Source organism: Dicentrarchus labrax, unplaced genomic scaffold, assembly GCF_905237075.1.
Source record: "Dicentrarchus labrax unplaced genomic scaffold, dlabrax2021, whole genome shotgun sequence".
Classification (NCBI taxonomy): Eukaryota; Metazoa; Chordata; class Actinopteri; family Moronidae; genus Dicentrarchus; species Dicentrarchus labrax.
The window spans coordinates 25,179,815-25,206,103 of NW_026136707.1; the positions used below are offsets into that span (position 1 = coordinate 25,179,815).

General features: G+C 41.1%; 2 protein-coding genes across 5 annotated transcripts in view; both read right to left on the minus strand.

The window, feature by feature from the left end:
* Positions 1-5,753, minus strand: fzd1 (frizzled class receptor 1). Its single transcript, XM_051407307.1, has one exon. It carries the CDS (start codon positions 5,424-5,426, stop codon positions 3,765-3,767), a length of 1,662 nt encoding a protein of 553 aa, XP_051263267.1. The 5' UTR covers positions 5,427-5,753; the 3' UTR covers positions 1-3,764.
* Positions 5,754-11,012: 5,259 nt separating this feature from the next.
* The window catches only part of cdk14 (cyclin-dependent kinase 14), a 207,339-nt gene continuing 192,062 nt past the window's right edge, over positions 11,013-26,289 (minus strand). For all 4 annotated transcript variants that reach the window (XM_051407317.1, XM_051407316.1, XM_051407318.1 and 1 more), the window contains one exon: positions 11,013-16,660. The gene's annotated coding sequence lies outside the window, so the exon portion shown is untranslated. The remainder of the gene's footprint in view (positions 16,661-26,289) is intronic.

Below are 26,289 nucleotides of genomic sequence, written 5' to 3' on the forward strand. Positions count from 1 at the left end.
TTGACAGTTGCAATGGTGAGATTGTTTTTATTCTCATAAAGCAATCAATGTAGTGTATATATAAGATTCTTTTCTATAAATATAAAGGTTCTTTTCATAACAAATGCAAAGGAAATGACTTCAAAGCCGTGACTATTGTAGAGCCGTCAACACAATAAAAGGATTATTATGAACCGGAAGCACCGTGTGGAGGAGCATTTGACAAGAACACAAGTCATGATGTGTGTGTGTGTGTGTGTGTGTGTGTGTGTGTGTGTGTGTGTGTGTGTGTGTGTGTGTGTGTGGAGAGAGAGAGAGAGAGAAAGCCGAGCTGCACTGACAGCAGCCGCTCTGCATTTCAACAACACAAGGCTTCCTTTCTCCTGCAGTGGAAGACATGCAAGCTGCTGGCTGCTCTTCAGTCCTACAGTGCAGACACACAGCTATGTTCACCAGGATCAAATTACTGTGCAGATCAACCTGGGTCTCCTCCCAAAAATAACTGACACATTCAAGCTCCACATTATGAAAAAGTGTGGGTAAAAATGAATCAAAAATATGGTTTTTGTTACAAACATTTGTGAAATGTGTATGACAAACAACCTCTCATTATGAGCTGTAGATAGAATCATATTTACAGTGCCATGTTGAAGTCTGGACACCCCTTAAAGTCCCTGCCTCCTCAGTGTTTCTTCTTGTCCCTACAGTGTGCTGTTTGAATGCTGTCTGTGCAGAGTTTGACTCTAGAAGGATGTTTTCACATTCATCTGCTGAAAGTGGAAAGTTTCTCTGTGCTGATTGAACATCTGATTTTAAGGGGCGGGGCCTACCAGCAGGATTTGTGACATCACAAATAGTTAGGAAGTCAGTCCTGGTCCAGTATCAACTTGTACAGTGTGATGTAGAAACTTGAAGCCACAAGTGCACATCCACTGAGAATGGACTTTACAGTGAAGTAGGAGACATCTTGTGTCCAGCAGGAACACTTTAGAAATGAACAACATTTGCATATTCACAGATTCTGGAATTTATAACGAGGTAGAAGGAGGAGATTTAAGGATTTGTGTGTGAAAATTATACTTTTTTTGGACAAAAAACACATCAGACACACATTATTTTTAAAACAACCTACTTGTGTGTCTGGGGGTCTTTCAGCTTTTTAACAGTGTTCTACTAAAAATTCTGTTGATTCTAAGAAAGTTAAAAGAATTGTACGATTTTCCCACATATGTATGAAAACTTATCCCTTGTGCCATCAAAGGTTTATATATAGATAACCAGAACAAAAAACACATGCAGGTGTATTTACTGTTCACTCTCTGAGAACATGACCTTAACTCACATATTACTCTCAGCTTAACTAAGAGGAGCGTGATCGTCCGTTTTTCTTTTGAAACCTGACCTACTCTGACCCCAAAAGGTGTCGATAAGCCTCACACTCCACAACATGCTCATTATTTTCTGAAACAGAGCCCTAAAAATGCATTGGAATTCTACTGAGATTACTTCTTCGCTTCAGTACGAGTCAGAATGATCACAGTTCAGAATAATGCTCCAAACCTGCAGTTACAACCTAAACATAAGATCTGAGTAGTGAAAGACGCGAAGGTTTGAGGACGTATTTCTCACTGACACAATTAACCTTAGATGTAGGCTTGCAAGTGACAGTTATTTCAGTTATCAGTTAATCTGCAGATTATCTGTTCAAGTAATCAGTTAAAGCTGCAGTAGGTAAAATAGAAATTACTTTGTCATTATTGTTTACATTTTCACTGCATTCTGATAGTAGTACATGAGACAGATACTCTGAAAAACCTCAGGTTCCTCTGGCTCCCTCTGTGCTTATAAATGGCATTTGCTACAATCTATGGAGCCTTAACAAAAAGAACCAATCAGAGGCGAGAAAGATATAAAGATGCTTTAGGTTGGAGGCTTGAAGAGCAAAAGTTGATTGTTGAGACTCATTCCCAGCATCCCAAAGTGTATGTATCTGACGGCCAGGACTCAACATTCAGCTTTCTTTCTTGCCTCTGTGTGCAAATAGGACAAAAAACTTGTTTCTATATAAATTACCTACTGCAGCTTTAATTGTTTTTTCGTTATGAAATGTCAGAAAAATTGCCCCAAAAAAAGTCACATATTGAATTTTGTTGTATTTGACTACAATCAAACATCCGAAAGATACTCAGTTTCCTATCATTCATAACCAGAAAAGTAGCAAAACATCAAATCTGAGAGGCTGGAACCGCAGATGTTGGGTATTTTTGCCAGATAAATTACAGAAATGATTAATCGATTATCAGTAAAGTTTCTGCTTAATTGTCGTTCAAACATCTAATTATGATCATTTTACTAATTGCTCTGCTTTGATGACAAAAAGGGGGCACCTAACAGTTTCTCATTTAGTTGAGTTAAAGGCAGTGAAATAAATCTGATTAGTCTGGTGTAACAGAAAAGGTGTAAGTTTAGGCCCAAAGGGTGTCCAATGACTTTACACAGCACTGTGTACAAAAAAATGGTTTAAATTTAACAATGTGCTTTAACACAAACAGTACTGTATGTTTTCCAGCTTTGCAGTTGAACTCAAATTGCCACTACAGGCAGATTTGTTTTATTTTAAGTCCATTTTGATGCCACTTCAAAACGCTGTTGAAAAGGAACACAGTAGTAGTATTTTTTGCATGATTAGGACTCTTGACGTAGTACATATGGACTTGCATTACAGCTGTTTTTTTTAATACCACATGTTTTTAAAAAGGTTTCCTAGTGTGTTTTCCTTCCTAGCAGGCAACCCCTGCTTTCAGTTCATTTCACTGCAGATGAAAACCAACTTACAGAGTCTTGAAACTTGTCAGCCAAAGTAATGTAATGTATCAAAGTAATACAACTAATCTGCTTTCGTTTTGGTAAAAGTTGGGAAATTGATGCGTCATACTGCAGAGAATCAAACTGCACTTGTACCTGCATAATGCACACTATCCTAACTTTAATAAAACGAAGCAGGCATGGCAGTCACTGTGCAGAAAGAGTCTGTAAGTTGATTTACAAATTCAATAAAAGGAAAAATTGTTTCCAGGCTGGCAGGAAAAACCAAAAAATCTGACAGTGGTTAAAAATGTAAAATGCACCAAACTAAAACATGCAAAAACACTGGTGTGGTCCTTTAACCTGACATGATTGTGTGTGCTTTATTTGGAAAGGAATGTTATAACTGTGAGGGCCCGAGCTACAGGCCACAACCATCTGTCACAATGACTCACATTCACAACCTGCGCACCGTCTCTTGTCCCACACTGCTGACATTTCCCTTCAGACCCCAGCAACTGTATAACAGACACAGACTACAGCTGGTTAATCAGGATAAGAGGGAGCCACGAGGAAGCACTTGGGTTTCACGGGACTCTGCTTAGAATAGACCCAGCACTCACAGGGAGTCCACTGATCAAAGACGCAAACGCTCCATGTGAAATACTCCCAGTGGTGTCCACAGTAAGTCAGGTCATGAGACCTCTGGATCCTTGATGGTCAGCTGGCTCTTTGTGATGATTAAGTACAATTCCATTATGTCCAAGGTATGAAAAAAGGTGGGGTTTTTAAAAAAGAGAATTTTTAAAATCTTTAAATACAAATATATACTTACAAAAATCTCACAAATGTATATGTACATTACAAAACATACCACGTGTCTCCTGCAAGTCCGAGAAAAAAAAATCAAGAGAAATAAAGAGGATAATCATTCAGTTTGTCACTAAGCAGTCTGTGTGAGGGACGGGGGTTAAACCACATCACACTGTGGTCTCGCCCTGTTTACTGTTGGCCAGTCTCGTGTAAAACCTCCTCCAGGAGTTGAGGGTCTTCCCAGACCAGATCCAGAAACCGGAGGTGATGCCCACGATGAGCGTCATGAGATACTTTATCATGAAGACGGTGAAGTCGGGGCTCATGTTGGGGTGGCTCTGGGCGGGACACGGCACGGCGTACGACTTGCACGTCTGGCTGATCCATGTCCTCTCCCACTGCTCCCTGAAGGCCTGCTCGTAGAAGTAGCAGGCGATCACGATGGTGGCCGGCACGGTGTACAGCACGCTGAAGATCCCTATCCGCACCATAAGCTTCTCCAGCTTCTCCGTCTTGGTGCCGTCGTGCTTCATGATAGTGCGAATGCGGAACAGGGACACGAAACCCGCCAGGAGGAAGGAGGTTCCGATGAATAGGTAGACAAACAGTGGCGCCAGGACGAAGCCCCGCAGGGCGTCCACACTGTTGATGCCCACAAAGCAGACACCGCTTAACACGTCTCCGTCCACCTGCCCTACGGCCAGAATGGTGATGGTCTTGATGGCGGGCACGGCCCAGGCTGCCAGGTGGAAGTACTGGGAGTTAGCCTCAATGGCCTCGTGGCCCCATTTCATCCCTGCTGCTAGGAACCAGGTGAGAGCCAGAATGACCCACCAGATTGAGCTGGCCATGCTGAAGAAGTAGAGCATCATGAAGAGGATGGTGCAGCCCTCCTTTTTAGTGCCCTGCACCACAGTCCTTATGTCGTTGTCAAACCTGTCATTGCAAACCACCTTGTCCTCCAGCAAAAATCCAGCAATGTAGGCGATGGACACCATGGTGTAGCAGCCAGACAGGAAGACAATGGGCCGCTCCGGGTAGCTGAAGCGCTTCATGTCCACCAGGTAGGTGAGCACGGTGAACAAAGTGGAAGCACAACACAGTACGGACCAGATGCCGATCCATATCCTGGCGAATTTGAGCTCCTCCTCGTTGAAGTACATCATCCCGTGAGATCTCTGCGGCTCGCAGGGAGCGCCGCAGTTCTCCTGCCCGAGGAAGCGGTAGTTCATGTAGGGAGGCATCCTGAGCGAGGGCGGGCACCTGAACGGACCGTTCATGGGGTCGGGCAGGGGGCGCTCGGTGGGGAAGTGTCCTGGGCTGTCCGGCTCGGCGCGGTCCGACATGTTTTGCCCGACGCAAAGCTCCCCCGCGCCGTGCACCGGAAAGGACTCGCACGCGAGGCTGTCGGGCCACTGGAAACCGAACTTGTTCATGAGCGCCTCGCAGCCCTGCCGCGCGCGCTCGCACAGAGAGCGGCACGGGGGCAGAGCCTGCTCGAGCACCGTGCACACTGGCGCGTACATGGAGCAGAGGAAGAACTTTAAATCCGGGGAGCACTGCACTTTGACCAGCGGGTAGAACTGGTGGACCTCCAGACCCGCGTCCTCCTGGTTGGTGTGACCGAGCAGGTTCGGCATGATGGTCTCGTTGTACGCGATGTCCGTACACAGCGGGATGGATATCGGCTGGCAAAATCCGTGCTCCGGTATAGACATTCCTCGGTCACTGCCGCCGTACTGCCCGTTTACTCGAAAAATCCCCGCGTTCAGGCACAGAATAAACAACAGTAAAGTCAAAAGCACACGAGTGAGTCTGCTGTACACCATGGTGGAGGGTTTATCCGCTGCCGCACTTTCTGTGTGTTGCTGAACTAACTTACGTTACCTCGCCAGTCAGCTGCTACTTCCTTGAAGGCTCTTTGTTGGCGTTTCTTTGGAGGTAAAAGCTGCGGCTTCCAGCGGGATTTTCACCGTCCTTCACCTCCGCCCTCTCGCCGCGCCGAGGTGATGCGAAAATGTGGCGAAAAAACTAAATTTTAACAAAAAAAAACGGGCTTAAACCTTTGAAATCCACCAAAATAAAGCGTACTCCTCCAGGAACGAGACTGCTCCGGTCCTCTGTCTGCCCGACACTGTGTCAGTCTGCCGTTCAAACCTGTTCTGCTCTCCCTCACACATTCCCGCTGCCGTCAGCCACCCACGGTTCAACAGCGCTTCCGGGAAAGACTTTCTAAATAAAAGTCCGTAATGCAGCGCTATACTGAGTAATTGTGAAACAGGTTTAATTTCTTGGATATGTGTCTTAATTAGAAATAAGTAATGCTAAACGTGTTGTGTGTGTATTCTTGTCAAATAAAAAATGATCAAGATGATTTTAATCTCAAACATTTACCAGGTTGAATAAAGGCAAATAACAGAATAAAAAAAAGATACAGTCAATAACTTCTATGTGTAGTGTTATTTTTTTAAAGGTTGTTTTTGCGATTAAAATAAAAATAATACAATTATTTAATTAATACAAAACATTTATATTTTAGTCTTGAAGATATTAGAAAAAGCACTTCAGCATTGTGTTTTAATAAGCTAATGGTTTGAGTTATTTCTAAAATTGCTACCTATCAATAGCTATCAATGTCAACTGTCAAATTTATAATAATAAAAAAAAATTAAACAGAATAACAATGAAAAGATAGGCATTTGTCATATATAATAGTACAATGCCATGTGGGGTATCCAGTCAGCTAACTGCATCTGCACTGACAGACTTCCTGTTTTCATCTGTCTCACTTTGACTTGCTTTACACATCTCTCTCTCTCTCTCTCTCTCTCTCTCTCTCTCTCTCTCTCTCTCTCTCTCTCTCTCTCTCTGTAGGAGCCTGACAGACGGAGGGTTAGGGATTTTTCTGCATTTTTCCTAATGTTAGCCTGGACTGCTGCAGACGTTCATTTGGGTTCCCCTCTGCACTGTTATGTACTGCTGCATGTACAGCATCTTAAAGAAGCATTTCCATGTGTTATTCCTTCAGTTCTGGGCAGTCACCGGTGTCCATTCATTTCTGCGCAGACTTAATTCTGTGATAATGAAGGTTAATCGAGATTGATTGATTCATTGATTTGAAAAGTCTTCAAAGGTGATCACAGTGAGGGATTAAGTATGTCTCAAGGGCTTGCTAATTGAATTGTGTATTATACAGCAAAGAATGGAAACTATGGAAACACCTGGAACAGCAGACAACATGCATCCAAACACATCATTTATTTTTCTGTGTGGTATTCTGTTGCTCTTTAGTTGTGGGATCATTGTTCAATCTAAAAAATACCAATATGTTTCCACTTATGATTCATATCAGTGGATGGTAGGCTACAACAAATCCTGGCTTTTTACTTAAAAACTGTTGCTGGAATAAATATTTCCACCTGTGGTCAGCTGTACTTATAGAGAATAACTATGGATAGATGGAGGAGGGAGACACCTATAGGTGATTATAAAAGCCCAAAGATACACTGCAGGGTAGTTAATTGGACTAAATGGTCAAAACAGAACTAAATGCTGTTTTAAATAGAAAGAATAATTAGAATAACAATAGAATGCCAAAAGTTTCTTTCTTGTGATAATTAGGGTTAGGGTTAGGGTTAGGATTAGGGTTAGGGTTGGTTATGTTACGAAAACAACCAGTTGCTTAGATACCAAGATAACCTGCTATCATAAGAAAAGGACTGTTATCCTGAGAGAACCGGATATTTAACATGTGATCAAGGTTAACGAGCAAACATGTTCACTGAATCTACAGAGAATAGCTTTTTGTCATATTTGCTGATACTTTCACTATATCCTGACAGTAGAACATGAGACAGATAATCTGTGGGAAAATCAGGTTCCTCTGGCTCCTCCTAGTGCTCCTAATGGCATTTTCAAGAATCCACGGGCCTGAACAACAACAACCAAGAAAGCCACAGCCAAGAACGATAGAAAGAGGATCTCATTACCAATGTCAGTATTTGACAATCTGGGAATGAAACTCAGCAATAAACTCTCTTTGTTGGCTCTGATTGGTTGTTTTCGTTCAGGCCTGGTGGATTTTTCAAATGTCTCTGTGCTGGTATCGGCATTGTTTCCCTTACACAGTAAAACATTTAGCAACCGAATGAATAGATAACAACCAAAACAGAGTTAAAAGATATATATATAAACACAACTCGAAATGAGAGAAAATGCTTTTCATTGTCTGCGGTGTAAGTTTGCTATCACATTTGCTATATCAGCTGAAACTAAGAAGTCTTCAAGATTTCCTTACATGTTTAAATAAAAATAATTAGATTTCCTCTCAGCTGACTGTTGATGAACACTGAATCAGAATAAGGGAATGTGTGTTTAAGGTTGAGGGAAAGCTGTATTTCTCTTTTCTTGATGCACTTCAGCGTCCATCATGTCTAGCTGTGTTTGCTCTTGAAACTGCTCACAGGGTTAATCCTTGACATGAATTTGAATCTACTCCAGTGGAATCAAGTATGCATGACACATTGCCGCTCCGTGCGCAGACAGAATGCACTCTGAGAGTATGTTTTGTGTCATTTTCAAGAACCAGCCAAGACATAACTTCCTGTAATCAGCCCTTGCACGAAAAATCTGTTTATTACAGAAGAGGGAGACATCAGCCGAAGGTGGAAAAATACATACGATCCCTAATGTAGACAAGATGAGAGCAGGGCTTTCCAACTGGCACTGCAGTCTGTCTGTCTGTTAGCAGGAGGAGAGAAGCAAGTGTAAAATGCACACTGACAGAGGAATGCTACATTTTCTTCCTTGGGCTGTACAGAGGAGAGAGGGAACTGCAACCAAACTTGTGTTACCAGTATGTCTTGGTAGACTTTTGTCTTTAGCTCACGGTACTTTATAAACCCGAAAAGCCTTGCTGATATGTGACTTGAGATGATCTGTGGAGTTTATGCACAAAACACACTGCATACTGCATTTATGTTAGCTATTCCTTAAGGGACTATATCATTGTTTTTGCAAGTGTATGCTATAAATCATACATACTGTACATTACAGAAGCATAAAGAGTCAAAGCCCACTGAGCTCTAAATGGAATTTTAATGTTGAAAACTGGGTGATATTTGGTCTGAATGTCTAAGACATCTATTCAACCAGCTACAATGCGGTTACAACATCAGCGTGTCACAGAACACAAATTTGTTCAGTTGTAGGTTGACAGAGAGACACTACTGGTTAGTATGAAGGTATTTCTCCAAAGTCACATTAAGACTTAATGTCAGCACATTTAATCTTTCATATAAAATGTCAGACATATTGAACGATATAGGGCAGGCTGTGGGATGCCAACAAGAAGTTTCCAGGACATCATGACGGAGAAAGTTCTGTACATTAATGTAAAATCTAAAATTCTGATTACTGCTGTAACACGCATGTACTTAGTCAGCCTTTTAAAAGGCCTTAAGAAGTCAGGTAAAGTCACTATTGGCAGGAAGATGAGTGAGTTAAATGCAGGGTCTCCCTTCAGGATTCTATGGTTTGAGTCCCATGTGAGGCAAGTTTTTATATTTACACTGGCTATTAACTGAGAAATTTGGATGGGGTTTTTGGCTCCAGAGTGACCATAGACAATTTTTTGAACATTGTACAGGATGAAAATTTTCACTATTGAAAATCCCAGTGAAAAATGGTCTAAATATGAACATCCAATCAACGTCTTCAGATATTTGTTGAAAAACCTTTGTACATCTTTTCGCCGATGACCAGTTGATTTATGATCTTTTCCTAATTCTAACCAAGTAGTTTTTGTTCCTTAACCTGAGCAAACTGCAACCTTATTTTGAAAGTCTAACCGGGTGTTGCATATTTATTATTGCTAACTTGACTGCAGAGTCCTATGGGCCACTCGTAATTATGACTTAGATGTTGAGCGCTGTTTCCAAGTCAGAGCCTGGTAATTACCATAACTCCAATATGACATGAACTTACAATAACCTGCACAGGGTTTGTGTTTGTCAAAGGTTTATAAAAGCAGAAATAAATAACAATATCTCTCATGCGGTCACAAGTTTTCCTTTTTTTGTTTTAATTGGTTGCCAACTTTAACAGGGTGGGTCTTGGGTAATATAAGTGGCCATGAGGGCAGATAGAGATTAGAGATGTGATAACACTCAACCCTGAAGTATTTTGCTTTAGTTTCTTTTTTGGGCATTTCACTTTATGTACAGGACTGTATGGAGAGACAGGAAAGTCAGGGGGGAGAGAGGGGATGACATGCAGCAATTGTCCTCGGGCCAGACTGGAACCCGGGCTTCTGCGGTGAGGACATAGCCTTGACATGTCATATGGGGTGCACTCTGACACTATACTACACTTATGGAATGAACTGCATGTTCATGATTTTGAACAATTGAGACTTTAAATTAAATTACAATCCATCACAGTGAACATCATGTTCACTTTTTTTGTTGCTGGTTACTGTTACATGGTTTTGCAGTTGTGAATGACTGACTGGTGGTTGGATTTGAAAGGCCTGCACTGCATTACCCCGTAAACCAAGCAAAACAATAAAAAAGGTTTCCATTCAACCAACGGCTGCCTGGAAGGTCTGAAAAGAAATCTAAAATGCTATGGTATGTTTTTGAAAATGTTTGTAATAAAAGGGCAGAAAACAATGGTATTGTCCTCCATAATAGTTCCATGCAGTGGCAGACTCAGGCTGTGTGAGGGGCCGGGGTGGAAAAACATAAAAAGGGCACCAGGGTGCAGAAAGTTATGGTGAAACAGATTAGTCATGGTAGGATTGACACCCTAGAGGGAACTTTAACAGGTTTTATCTACCATATGGGCATCCAGGGGCAATCCCTGCCTCCTGCTCCTTCTTTGAGTCCACCAGCAGCAAGGACCACGGAACCGGTAAGGATGGAGGGCTACCAACTTTTCAAAATCAAACATGCAAAAAAATAAAAATCTACCAAAGAATTTTAGTTTATCTTTTTGTATGTTTGATTCTGAAAAGTTGGTAGGGCTCCAGCCCTCCATCCTTACCAGTTCCAGTAATATATATATATAACATACTCTGTGACCACAGCCTACGACAAAGCAATACATTGTAAATCATGTGATGTAAATAAAATATTTCCCATTCAAAATTGGTGGCCTCGCTGCCCTGCCCCCTGAAACTGCAGTGCTGATGGACCTGACCAATTTGAATGGCATTCTGCGGTCCATGACCAGCGGTTCCATATACAGTGGCATTACCCTTTAGGAACAAAATGTGTTAGTGGACAGAACATCGGCACTCTGCCTGTCATCAAGGCAGCACCCATGGCCTTGATGAAAATTATGTGTCAGAAATTGGACTAGGGAACAGGTGATATTGTCATACAGTGTCAAAGTCAGAGCCCCACAAACACATCTGAAGCATTAATAAATTTTATTTCAGGTAAAACAACATTAAACAACATTTACAGAAGGACATTACATCTTCCATAATAACATTACATACAGGTTGTAACAAATAATGCAACAGCTATTCTACTGTATACTATATTGTTTCACTTGATGAAGTGACTGACGACACTTCTGTTTTCCAAACCACTTGTGAAAATGATGTATTTTCAGTGCAGCATACGAAAAAGAAAAAACTAAACGCAAGAGAAGCGCTGTTGAAAAAAGTTGCAAACACAGACTCATTGTTCAGCACAGCGAGGATGCACATTGGATCCAACCTATATGGGTTTTTTTTTCTACCGATACCACTTCTGTCCACACGATAAAGAATGCCAAAAATAGATGCCTTATATTTATATTCATCATATATGTCTATTCACATATGATTTCTCTTTAAGGGGACATTTGCAACCCTGTTTAGAAACATAGTGGAAGCATCACCATTTCACTTCACTTATCCATTTCCACCTTTGACATTTCTGTTGATATTATTTCTCCTGTTTCCCGTCACAGTGCTAAATGTGCAATTCCACCTTTCCTTCTCTGGACTTTATTTTAAATATATGAAGAACATTCAAGTTTGAACAGAGTGCCCTCAGGAATTCTGCCCACACAGGACTCAAAAATATACGTTTTTTTGTACAAGACTGCAGGCTGCCAAGGCTCCACAGAAGTGTGTTGAGGGGGAAACGAAAGTGATGTGAGCCACGCCAAAAGTGTGCACAAGGAGAAACATCCCAAAAATAATTATTCAGCTACTAATGCTGCCTGCAATCCCTTAAAGCCACATGAGGCTGGGCAATCTCAGCACAGCTCGATGGTATTAACCCTCTTCTGTCACGCCGCTTTACTGGCATTACCCACCCCCTCTCCTCCCCTTTCTCTCCGCCGCACAATCACAGCCTGGGGATGACACTGAAAAGCCGCGAGATAATTTCAAGTACAGCGTTTCTGCGAGCTCTCCTCAATCTGTGGTAAAGATTCAAAATGAGGGATGATATTTACATTTGTTAGAAGGTTCGAGTTTGCTTTGCGTCAGGAAAAGCAAGGTGTGTATGTGTATATATATATATACACATTAAGGGCAAAGCAAGTGCATAAAAGTGACCATACAGGCTGGAATGTAGGGCAAACTGATTTTTCTTTAAAGTGCATTTTCAAAACGCTATTGGGGAGAGTCTAGCCCATAATTACTTATTTTGCCTCAGAGCCACTACTGTCTATGGTCGAAAAAGCTGGACTGGAACACAGTCATGGTAAAATGTCAAAGCGCTATAAGACTCCAAATCCTTCTTTCATTGCTTTTCCTCAAGGATAGGTTCAGATATTTTCAAGTCTATCTCAACTCAGCGTGTACATGTACATCGCATGTATGATGAAACAGTTATGGGTTGCTGTGATCATCCCTCCTGTCTATGCTGTTTGTGAAGCAATGCCTTGTCAAGTGACTACATTGTAAAACATGGGGGACAAAAACCACAGTACTTGTTCTTTGCAAAATTAATTCCAAAGTTCAGTTGGAGCTAATATTCAGCAGTCTCCATCCAAGTGTAACACAAATGTCCAAATAATCGGCACAGAAAATGTGTCATTTCATAAATTCATTCATTCCAGTGGAAGTAAAGCTTCAGTACATCCTGATTTATTGGCTAAGTATGTTTCTGTTGCACTTTTTGGTTTTGTCCATACATCAATTTTTTCACCTCATGCAAGCTTAACAGCTTAGATGCACTATTTAAGCTTTTTTTTCCTGAATTTCCAATCTTTCCACTCAGGTTTATTAATGAGTCTACACAATGTGTAGACTGTATATATGCATAAAAACAAGGAGATGGTAGTTCGCCAAATCCAGCAGGTATTCAAGGACGTCTGTTTTTTATTCTAGGAAGTCTTTTTTTTATATAAAAGTCTGTCTCTGCAACCCAAGTGACTGTTTTTTAGTCAGGACAGAGACATACTTTTAATTGCATACTGCACTTGATTTGGATAAGTCAGCCTCCATTTATGTCCTGTCCAGTTGCTCCCAATCAGCCAACCTATAGTAATTAGGTGGTTTTTGACCACAAGAAGACAGAAAACACACAAACAACATTGCAACAATGAGCCTTGATAAACTTATGACGTTTTTAACAACAACTGTTGGCTTACATTTCCAGCAACAAAACAACTTGGACATCCAATCCCAACCAGGTCCAGTAGTGCTTGTCATTTAAGCTCTTGAGAAATATAGCTGTCAATTAACAGCAATTAACAACTCGAATCAGCTAACTCATACTGCTAAATTATTGGCTACAGTTGAACTTCAGAATTAATTTTGGCTCGTAGCCATTTCTTGCACTGCAGTCACTCTATGACAGTATCACTCCATGGCTAGAATGGAGAAGAGCGAGGATGAAAAAATCCAAACCTTTCTTGAATGTGACCGACTGCAAAACAAATACCAGCTGGAGGGGGGCATGGAGGGGCTGCAGGTTTATACTGTACTGTAGCTGATAGGACTAGATGGGTGTGGGAAGTTTATCCTAGCAGGCAAGACATCTATATTAAAGATTGAGTGTGTGTGTGTGTGTGTGTGTGTGTGTGTGTGTGTGTGTGTGTGTGTGTGAGGGTGAGTGACAGAGAGAGTGTGTTTAAGAGGCAGTGCAGTGACATAAGTATCCATAGGTTCCAATTCTCCATGGCGTCACATTAGCAGCCTTGTCTCCTCAGCTAATCAACAGTGCAGGGCCAATATTATTGTTTCAGTCGATTTCAAACTGATCAAGATCGAAGAGGAAGCCATTGTATTGATAGTACTTCACAATTATTACCATACGTCTAAGCTGTAATATTCAGATATCTTCACACAAAACATCAAAAGAAAGACCAAAAAAACTGTATAAAATTCTTTGCAGATGACACTTCATTATACAGCTGATCTCGTCATGGTGTCATAAAAAGTTCCAAAACATTTAGAACATGTAGGATGTTGAGGGGCACACATACAGGGGAAGTCTCATGCAGAGCATGAGAGCACATGTTGGTGGTGAAGGGACTGATCAAAGTTAATAACCACCTACAGTACATGTTGTACACACACTACCACACACTGCAAAGCACTCATCCCTACACTTGCTTAATTTGTCCGATAAGAAAAGCTCCAGATCAATCTTAACATGAACACAAAGTTACAGTTATTGATGCAGATCATCTGTTTCTGACAGAATATTGCAGGTCTTGTGATGGTATCAGATAAAGTGAAAGGGAGGATTGTCGTGGGCCGGATCAAACAATAGGCCACACAGCCTATTGCCTTGGTGTTTTACCTTTTGTACATTAGCTCATGTGCATGGATGGAAGCACTGATGCTTAGCTATTGCCCATGTTTTATACACACGCACACTTGCACACACACACACACACACACACACACACACACACACACACACACACACACACACACACACAAACATACAGCTATTGTCAATTACAATATTGCGTCGTATTATTTTTACACACACTAGTTGATGGTGTCCCTGGGTGTCTTATGTGTGCACCGTCAACATCTCCAGCAGAGATCATTTATGTTAGAGAGGCTTTTCAGTTGCAACACAAAACTCAAATCAAGCAGGACTGGTTCCATCATGGAGGTCCATTTAAAAAAGTAAACAACACTCGTTATTATCAGTATTTTTCTACAACCAGGATCTTAGATATTCAGTTTTGGCCATCATTCTTACGATAACATTTTACTCACAAACAAATATTTATAGCATATTTCTAACTGTGAAAACAAGGTCAAATGTGAGCATCATTAGCCAGTGACTGTATAACTGGATACCAGACTTCCAGATGGCGCACAGCGCATGGGCCGACATGTTTTATCTTTTTAGTTTTTTACATATCGTGGGACCCACTGTACATGTGCATTAGTGTCTCTTTCCTTGAGCCCAGTGACCAGTCTTATACACTTTATACTACTTTATACTACTACTACTACTACTACTACTACTACTACTACTACTACTACTACTACTTCTTCTTCTTCTACTGGTAAAGTTTGACAAAAATGACCAAACTCATAACACAAAGAACAAATATTTACCTTGCTGCAGGAGTTTGTGTGTCCTATATACTTTATAGCAGTATCCAACTTGGCCCCTGGGTGCATATAGCAGCATGGCTAAAGCTGGAATTGTTTTTCTGCAAAGATACATGTAAACGTTTCTGTAAACCTATGCAAAAACTGTTGCTACAGCAGGTTATTGTATTGCAGATGCTCTTAGAGAGACTGTTGTGCTCACTCCCAAATCTCAACAATGCATTGTGTGGATCTGCATGTAAAGCAAGCGGATTAGTTGATCCAAAATGTAGAAGAAATCTACTTACAGTTTTACACTGTATTCCCTAAATCTCAGCAGTGCTATTTGTGAGTGAAATATTCTGATAACTGATGAGAATGATGGTCAAAACTATGAAAAGAAGGCTGTGGAAAATGCAAGTGTGCAACCTTAACCCACCCAGGCTGGCAAACAAGGAAAGAGAGAAATATCTGACAAATGAATATGTCAATATACGCCTACTAATTTCTATTAACTACTACAACAATTAGATGTCCAACTAGATGTGCGCTTTAGTGTTTAAATCAGATTTGTTGAGACCAAAATGGTGACAGTCAACTGACAAATACCACAGTTAGTCAGCTGACAAGCATTATGTTACCACAAAACCAGCCACATGTACATGTTATGCATGACAAAATAAGTCCAACCTTTAAAGTAGATGCAAATTAACCATATCTTAACTGCTGAGTTGGCAGAGTTTAAAATAACACACCAACTGTTCTCAGCTACCAACGAACCCAGGACCTCCAATATGGCCCCCAGAGGATGTGTTACACCACCTGAAAGCCCTCCATTATTATTATCATTATTATAAATTGTCTGTGGTTCCACAAACTGAAGTTGAACCTGGTTAGAAATAAATGGAAAAGTCTTTAGTATTCATTTTTTTCCCCTTTAAACTGACTGCATTGTTTTTGTTTTATATATGTATTTTTCCTTGTATGCATGTCTCCTATGTGTGTGGGTGTGTGTGTGTGTGTGTGTGTGTGTGTGTGTGTGTGTTGTCTTGGCAAGAGCAGTATAGTGATGAGAGATGAAGCGATATTAAAATTGTCCATTATATAGTTTCTAGATGAGTATATCATACATACAAATATACATTCTTAAATAGGAGGCTAGTTACAAACACAAAACACAATATGTACCAATAGTAAAGTCCTTTTGTTTATACTGTGACAATGATATATGAGTTATTGGAACCTTATAAAAAGTAAACAAAATTTGCAAATGATAGCCTGAAATCTTAGGTACCGTTCATAATGCACACATGCATTCTTATCTATACTCAATGCTCGCTCTCTCTCTCTCATGCACACGCCACACACGCACACGCCACACACACACACACACACACACACACACACACACACACACACACACACACACACACACACACACACACACACACACACACATTGTGAAGGTAATAAATAAAGAGAACTGGGGCTCTTTCATTCGTCTGGATCCTCCTTCTCAGCATCTCTGTCTTCATCTTTTCTTCCAACAATCACCTGAAACACAAAGAGACATAGCACCCAATCTGTCAGTAACACGGTCCACAGTGCAGCTGGAAATCAACAGTTAGTTGACACAGTAGTGCCCCCCCCTCCCCCCAAGTGGGTATACTTTTATGTAAGTACTTATGTTTCATATTTCTGTCTGTCTGTCTCATCTTGAGACAAATTTTTTGTCTGACTTGTTTGTCCCAAACTCATTTTGGTCTCTGTGATTGCAGTCCATTGCAGAATTAGCTTATTTTCTGTCTGTCTGGATATTTCTGGATATTAAATGAAAAGATTGATACATGAGATATTGTGTCCGTATAGAGCTGGAATCGGGACATGATTAGCCTAGCTTAGCATAAAGACTGGGGGGTGGGATAAACAGCTAGCTTGGCCTCCAATGTGAAAACGTCCAGCTACAAACACTTAATCAACATGTTGTGTCCAATTTGTTCAAACCATACATTAAAGGAAATGTATTTATGTAATTTATATTATGTATAAATGATTTGTATCTAGAATTTGAAGGTTTAAAGTGAGTTTTGTGCTGTAGAGTAACTATTTCTTAATGAACATTTTTTTTCCTGAAGTCACTTTGGTACCATATTGTCTATAAAGAGCCCAAACCTGTGTTCAGAAACCACATGTAGCTACCTGTGCTGTAGCCAGGGACACTGCCGGGGCGGATGGATAAACTGTTCATCTCAAAATAGTTCCAGCAGGTAACTCTGTCTAAAACTACTAAATGTTTTTTACCCTTCCGTTTGTGTATTGATTAAACAAATGAGACACAACTAGTGAGCTTTAAATGTGTTGGTGAGTTTATTTTTTCACTTTGGACAGAGAAGCTAGCTAGCTAGCTGTATCCATGCTAAGGTAGGCTAACAACCTCCAGATCCAGCTGCATCGCGGGAATTGAACTGAAAAACTGAAAAAGACTTAAAACAGACATGAAACTGATGTTAATCCTCTAATCTCTTATCAGAAAGCAAATGTGGATTTCCCACAATATTCATCTATTCTAACTATATATGTCCAAATTATAAGAAATTCTAATAACTTCATCATATTCCATTTAACGTTATTGTATTGGTGGAGGGAGAAAACTCAAAACGTTCACAAATGAAACCATCGGCATGGCTAGATACCAGGTAATTGAAAAAATATGCTTTCATGTAATCTGAGTAAATTCAACCAACCATTCAAAAGTTTCTTATTTTCCTGACTTGGCCTTGACTATTTGACTGTATTTGGTTTTGCTTGGTCCTGGCTTTAGTCACCTAAATAAATTCAATGTAACTAACTAGCACACCTCCACAGTATTATATCTTGATGGTACAGTTGAAAGTAATATTGCAAAAACAGTTTGGAAAATATTTTAAGGGTCAGCCATGAAGAGGGAGAGGGGAGAACACTGAGAAGATAAAGACAAAGACAGAATGGAGGATTTAAGAGTAAGAGGAAGTGGAAGATGACCAACAGGGAGTAGAGGATGAAGAGGAGGAGAAGGAGGGAGTAAGAGATGAAACGGAAGGACTAGAGGATGCTGAGCAAGAGGGAGTAGAGGATAGGGAGAGTACAAGAGAAAGAGGAGGAGAGGATGAAGAGGAAGAGGGACTGGAGGAACAAGAGGAGGAGTGAGAAGAGAAAGAGGAGGAGGAGTAAAGGATGAAGAGGAGGAGGGAGCTGTGGACTATTAAATAATTCATGGCCTCCCTTAGGTCTCTTTCTACCCTGGCTTTCCTCTTTACCGCCTTATATTCTCTTCCTTTCTCCCTCTCTCTCTCGTTCTCTCTGTCTCTCTATGTCGTTCGCCCAGCCTTTGGTAGTCAGTTCCCAGTGGAAGCAGGCTGGTGTACGGCAGGAATCTCAAATGTTGGATGAGCGTCTCGTTTATCTGCTGCTCCTGTAGCTGTCTGACTCCAAACATACATACATTTTGTGTCTGTGTACATTCATTGATCTGAGAGCATATACATGTGCATATAAATGCTGAGTCCAGTATAAAATCAGTATCATATGAATCTTCTCTTTTTGTAACTGCAGGAGTCTGAAAGCAGGGCTGAGTTAACCTGCAACAGGGTGAAGGGGGAAAAACGGCCCCCTATCGAGGCAGCTTGTTGCAATCTAATATTTAGGAATATGCAACTAGTTACTGGAGGTCCTATATACTAAAAAGTAAAAGTTGTTAATACTGTCTCTTCAAGACAGGACCTATGCAGGAGCAACCCCATTCAATTTACATTGTTCTTTAGGGGTGCATATTACCAAACAAATCTGACATAAAACAAATTACCACACAGTAAACCCTGAGGTCTGGTGCACCAGGGCAGCTCTGTGAGGTTGGTTGTCTTTGACTACCAGTCAAGACTGAAGGAACATTTACATCCGTGTGATGCAGAGTTGTGACCAAGTCATCGTTTGCAAGTCACAAGAAAGTCTCAAGTCTGCTGCTGGCATTTAAAGAGAAACAAATACAACAACAAAAAAGCAACGGAAAAACAGCTTTAATGCCCTCGTGTGAAAAGTATATAATAAAGAAGAAAGTGAATGTTACAGTTTACATCTGGTCAGGTTATTTAACACATTTGTTCCTTCACTAAGTTCACTTCCTGGTGTCGTTTTATTTTTCTGCCCATTTGTAGCGTAATTAACTTCTTGGTTTTTGCTGTTTTGTTACTTTATTATTTTGGTTTGAAATGTGTCTTTATGGCCCCCCGTACACCCACACAGATTCTTCAGTTCTTCTGGCTGATTAGTCCTCCACTGAGTCTGAAGGCAGGTGGAATTATATGAGGTCACCAGACTGTAAAGGTGTGATTTCTCCTGCCCCAACAGATGGATCAAAGCTTACAGGAGAGTCCAGACATGTCCACTTACTATACAATATTTCCATAGCCACCTTAATTTAAGTGCCCATTTTGAACGGTATTCAATAAGCAGTCTCTTTTTGTTGCTTACTGCTGACAGCTTTCTGCAGGAAGACTTTTTAAGGAACATCTTGAGGCTTCTAGTTGAGTTTTCTAGATGCAGAAGCACAGGACAAACTAAAGGTTAACAGCTTGTCATGTGAAAACAGTTAAAAGCCACAGCTCATCTGTCAAGGTCAAGGTCACTGAAGCTCTGTACCTGTGTGTGTGTGTGTGTGTGTGTGTGTGTGTGTGTGTGTGTGTGTGTGTGTGTGTGTGTGTGAGAGAGAGAGGAGATATGGAGTGTCATCGCTCCTCACTTCACTGTCATACACTCTATAAGCCAACAAGGCATTCATTGTTTTAAAAGGATTTGATGTACTAAGAACAGATGTAGGCGTCTGCTCTCTTGGGATCAAAGAGCATGAAGTAGGTGTGTGTGTGTGTGTGTTTGTGTGTGTGTCAGAGGGTTCCACTTTGGAAGCAGATGGAGCTGGTGGGTGGGTTTTGTGGGGAGGATTTAGCAGGCGTGGCCAGCTGCTGGCTGTCCTTTAATAGAGACGGTCTCACCCTCCCCCTCAAAAATGAAATACTTGAACTGCTCAGTGTTGGGACGTGCAGCTACACAACAATAGAAAGAGGAGCAAATAGAAAAATGGGGAAATGAGTGAAACAGAAGAGAAAAGTAGTAGCAATTCACACTGGCTCGCATTATTCAAACCTGGAAGAAATAGCAATGTTTTTGGATAAAACACTGATAACTTTATTTATCTGTAATTTTGTAATTAATTTATTCCATTTTGTGTTATAGTACCCCCTAAAACACAAACCTGTGATAAAAACATACCTTTTTCCACAAGAAGTAGGGTTCTCAGTATGTCTGCGATTGTGCGTTTGGATGCGATTTAGAAAGATACTATTCAGTGAAGAGATGTTAAAGGTTTGGAGCATGCTTTACTCATATAGAGATGTGTTTGCAGATTAGCAGTTATTGCAGACTTTACTGCAGCAGTTGTTTGTGAGGAATTTGTTGAATTGGTTGGAATATTTGGATATGATGTGATATTCAGTGAGATCCATTTTATGAATTTATTTATCCATTGTATGTTATTTAGGGTTAGGGTTAGATGCTTTGTCTTGTTAGTCTACTGTGTATCTGACCAAAAATCTGACCTAAAGTATTAGACTTTCTTTCCTCTTATCCTCAACAGAAATGACTGACAGAAGTCTTAACTGTGCATGTCCTGCGGAGCCAGGCAGATTACTGCATTTTTTTATTAGATCATTTCAACTTTAAGGCCTCATCTTTCTCTAGCTTTTGCCGATTATAACCCACTCTGCTAAAAGAAAAGGCTTATTTTTATCTCGACTGAATGGCAGTATAAACCCACATTCCAGCTGCTATATGTCCCTTCGAGAACTTGTAGGTGATGTCACAGACACTAAGGTCATGTTTGGTTCAAGCACAGAGGACAGTTTTGGCTTTTTCTTGCAAATTATTAATCTGCACAGTAGCAATAAGATTGGAGAGAACTAACAAAGTAAAATAATGGATGCTGATGTGTGGATATGTGATACATTTACATTTGAAGCCAAACACTAATGTTTTTTAACCTTAAATAACAGACCAGAGTGGAAATCTGCTACATTAACTGGTCCAACCCCATGGACTCAGCAATCTCTACCTCCCTCCACTCTCTTTATCCTCCTCCTACCATGTTTTATCATAAATCATGTTTTCATTCCCAAGTTTCCAACAGGCACACTTCTCCCAATCAGCCAACCTTAATGCTTGATCTCTGATTGATCAAAGAACTGCCATTATCAGGGAACAGCACTTCAACCCTTGAACCCTTAATTGGCCCCTGGTGGGCAGCATGGAGGCTGCAGACAAACATTGTGCACTTGAGTAACCTGGATATTGTCTGGCTTTTTGCTGCAACCTTATTTCTGAATTTTGCAAACAACATGTGAGACTGAGGCTCTACACTGTTTCTCAAACCAGCTTGGTTGAATCAGACTGACAGACCTGCACCACCCACCCCCAACCACCAATACCCCCGAAGCCCAGGGTCACGACACTTGACCCCTCCCCCTGTAGGGAGGTCCCGTTATGTCTGATCCTGTTTAATGAACTGAGTCAGACTGCCCTTAAATGTCACTCACTGAACACCCAGAGCTGGAAAGGTGCTGATGGTTTAATAAGCTGCTTTATGATGGCACAGTGTGTGTGTGTATGTGTATGTACACGTGTCTGTGCGGGAGTGAGAAGGGCTTGAACTTGTGTTTGTTGGATGTGAGTGTGTACATGTGAGTGAATTTGGAAAGATTTGAATTTACATAAAGATATTTTTCCATATTTCTTCATTCAAACCTCCCACTGGAACTTGACTGTACTTAAACTTTCCAGTGATTTCTGGAGGAATGCGGTGTTGTGTTGCCAAGTCTGTGTTGAGCTGCACGGACCTCTACAACAAACAAAAACTCCACTGTCTCTACAGCGTACTGATAATTAACAGAAGCGGGAGGAAGAGCCAGTAAACGCTCCAGCTGAACATCTCAGACAACCGTTTTCCACATGCAGTGACACACACAAACACACACAGTGATTTTCCGCAGCTTGTTGGCTGTTTTGACGGCCACATTAATCAAGAAGAAACTCAGTGTTTGTTTAGCAGAAACTTGTTAATACAGAGGCTACTTGGGTTTATTTAACAAGGAAAGAAGCCTGTTTGCTCTGGTTTCTCAGGTAATCCAGAGTGGATTAACTTTTAAAACTAACATGGTGGCATACAGACAGGCCTGGGTGTAAACATCGGCAGCCTGGTCATTGTACCAGGGCCAAGGAAATCCATACAGCCCATTTGTGAAGCAAAAGCCACAAAGAAATAATGACCACAAAGGTAAGCGAAAAATGAAGAGAACTAAAAGACGCAAGGAGGCCAAAGTTAACATTACATTACTCATATGTTACCTTTCACTGTAACACAATCCTCAGCTAATTTGTGTCATCTGAAAAATGGTGGAACACAGCACTGCCGTGAGTGGTTGCACCAAGTATCATCAGAAACCTGTGAAAGACTTTTGGGCCTGTTACCCTGAGATCACAACTGCATCATTCTGTCGTCTCAAGACAACAAATGTTTATCATACAATGGATTGATATCCAGAAGATACTGATGCCTTGTCAGCCTGGTTGTGTGCATGCCCACTTTATTGATTGCACCTGTAACAATTATCCAGTGCTACTCTGACTGCCTAACAGCTGGCACAAGCCTTGCTATGTGAGCTGCCATTTGGTTTTTCCATGCCCTGAAGAAGACTGTGAGTCGAAACGCGTAGGCATTAAGCCCATTTATTAAAGGCTTTTCAATTTCTGCACAGCGGTGTGCCTTGGTATTTTTGGTTATGACTTATAGATCACAAAGCACATACAAGTCTGATTTCTCCTCTTTCTTGGTCTCATGATATGTCCTTACATCCAAAGAGCTCCTGCTTTTGTGAAGTAGCCAATCTGTTCCCTCTAAAGAAGTTAATCATACAATGATGATTCAATTGCAACAATATCTACAAATGTCACAATTGTTATTATGCCTCATTATCTTACAGCATTCTGTATATAGGGATGTACTGATCCGCCACTGACTGCATGTATTTTGGAATAAATGCATTTAAATGTGAAGGTACTGGTTGGCCTTTACTATGAGACTAAATTTGCGTGCTCTCCTTGTCGGGAATTTGTTTTGAAACTTTGCCAACTTTGCCACAATAGATTTTATTGATTTATGATTAACAAAGCTTGAGAAAGGAGAACAATATAATTAAAATGAACAAGGCTAAATAGAATGTTGGTATATGTAAAAATGTAAAACTTTAAGAATTCAAAATAAAGGATACATCATCTCATGACAAGGGCCTATAAAAAATATTAGCAACCACAGCAAACACACATTGGTGAACCAAAACTGAACATGCGTATAAGAAAACAGACATAAGGCATCTCAGCTTTGGTGAATTAGTGTAATCTCAAAACTGAGAATACATTTTAGGGAAACATTTTGTTAATCCAATTGTTTTTTTTAAAGCTCTGCTCTGCTCTCGTTAACTTCAGTTCAAGCTGCAGCAGTGTGAAAAAGCTCTGATAAACCCACTGTACACTACCTGCCCAGCACCAAACAGCAGACTGACACAGTTATCAACTAGCAGGTGAATATAGTGGAGCATTTAGCAGCTGAAGAGCCCTGAGGAGTTGGGGGAGACCAAAAACAGAGCTAAAAGAGAGGGAATATTGAACTTACATTCATCAGGTAGACTTAATAAGGTGTCAGATGTTGTGTTTACAGCTTGTTCAGCTGCCTCCAAGTGCTCAAATAAGTCATTCAGGCTGCTTGAAACACATCCATTTTAAATGTTATGCTTGGAACAACCTCCTAGGTCTGGCAGGCCAATTACAGGGATTTTACAAAGAATCCTGCTGGATCAATAATTTCGAGATATAGAAGCCTATCTGGCGAGAAAACCAGACACATGACTCCACAAAAGCACATGGATGCCATTGATTTCCCCTGATTTTATTGCGGTACGACAAAGAATGAACAGGAGTGTTTGATGAACTGATGTGTTGGGGAGCAGCCGGTGCATCTTGGGGGCCTCCGACTACATGGGCAGGAGATTCCACAGAGGCTCTGCCCGTTGACCTGCCCTTTGCTGCTTTGGCTGGGAAAGTTGTTTTAGCTTCATGCTCATGGCTTACAGCCCTAACACGCCATCTCTGAACGGCACCACAGAAGGCATGGGCGCCTCACTTCTGAACACGGTCTGACATGGCGTACATGGCTGATTTTGAATTGCTGATTGCAATATTGTCAATGGATTAAAGCTGTCAAAAAAACGCAGAACAATGCCAAACATGAAAAAAAAAAAAACACCCCTGTTAAAAGTGCATAGGAATGAAAGTCCTCCCTCTATGTTTTAAGAGTTTAGCAAACTGTGGGACTGCTGTGTATTCTGGTCTGTGGATGGCTGCTCAGTAATGTGGCTGGGAAAGTAATGTAGCAGTCCAGATCCAGTTGGTAGGAAAAGGGAAAATGAACACTCAGCTCCACAGCTTGCAGACTTGCCAGCCCTCTCTGCTCTAATACAAACACTTTCTTCTTTGTTTTTCTTGCCTCAGTTGTCTGGGCCAGACTTAGTGAATATGAGTCTTTAAAGCATGCATAGACACAATCCTGGACACACACACACACACACACACACACACAGACACACACACTATTCTGTACCACAGACAGCACACACACTATGCTGCACATTCATGTGTTTCCTATTACCCCATGTCCTGGCAGCACACTCTTTCTGTTCAGTTTCTCCAGAATCAGCGGTTAATAGCTTGAATCACGCCGCCCAATCAATTCTGCACACACACACACACACACACACACACACACACACACACACACACACACACACACACACACACACACACACACACACACACACACACACACACACACACACACACAGAAACCATGCACTCCTGCATTCACAGACAAACTCTAACTCAGGAGCATTTGCACTAGAATACAAACACACTCCTGCTCACATCACTTACACACTCTCAACCCACTGAGACCTGGCTCTTCTAGTGCAGGTGCAAGTTATTATGCACACATTCCTGCATGCATTGAGGTCATTGGGTTTATATGGCAGCTCATCTGCAGTGACGTCAGCTATTCTCTGCATCACGATTGTGGTGATCGCCACAGTCATCATTCAGCTCCAGGAATGCAGTAACCTGACTGCGCCAGATAGTTTGTTACACAGAACCATCTGGGAAGTAGTCGTTGGAAACTGTTTAGAAGGGTCAGGCACTTGCAATAAAATACCTGGCAGAGGATTAAATGGTCTATCACGGGCGAGCCACTCAAGCCAATAAACCATATAACGCAGTCAAACTCTTACTGAAGCCAGTCAGGAGAACACCTCTTTCCCATCAAGAAAAGCCTTTAGTTCTGTTCTTTGCTACTCTCCAGTTCTGCTGCTAGCAGCATCTACGGTAACCTCTTCAGCAGCCGTCATTGTTGTGTCTTCTCACTATAGCGCCGACCCCTGATGCCAATAATTCCTCAGAGGAAGCTGATTGATCCGGTCCCACTGTACCAACCATAAATTCATAGATTAAAGTTTGGAATGATGTGTTCTTGCATGATCTTGCGAATCCAGCTGCTTCACAAGGTTAGGAACAAACCAAACAAGGTTCTTTTAGGAAATGGAGCAGTGCAGCTGTAGTTTAAGGATATTCCTGGTTTATTACAACTGGGATCGTATTTTTGTAGGATCGGCCATGGCTATTAATAACACTGCTTTAAAAAGCTTAGTCGCTGGTTATTCTAAATGTCAATCAAAACATATTCTCTGGTCCAGCAGGTGGCCCTTCAACACATAGGGTTCTAGAAATGTGAAGTATATGAATGCAAAGATTGGCTGTAGCAATAATGTGTAGTTCCTGCAAGGATTCTCTACAAAAGTCAAAATAATCAGTGCTTTCCGCACAGCTTCTCTACCATGGCAGGCTAGAAGAGCTTCTCAAATGGAAGTTAATGGGACATTAAAACATTCTCTTGAAACCCAGAACACTGATGTGGAGTGACACAATAACCCGTTTTAACAACATGGCAAGTTAAAATCTCACTTAAAGCACAGTTAGACTTCCTTTCAGCTTGTGTTCTG

Excerpts from the sequence above, each read along its gene's own strand:
- fzd1 (XM_051407307.1), bottom strand. The coding sequence starts at position 5,426 with ATGGTGTACAGCAGACTCACTCGTGTGCTTTTGACTTTACTGTTGTTT.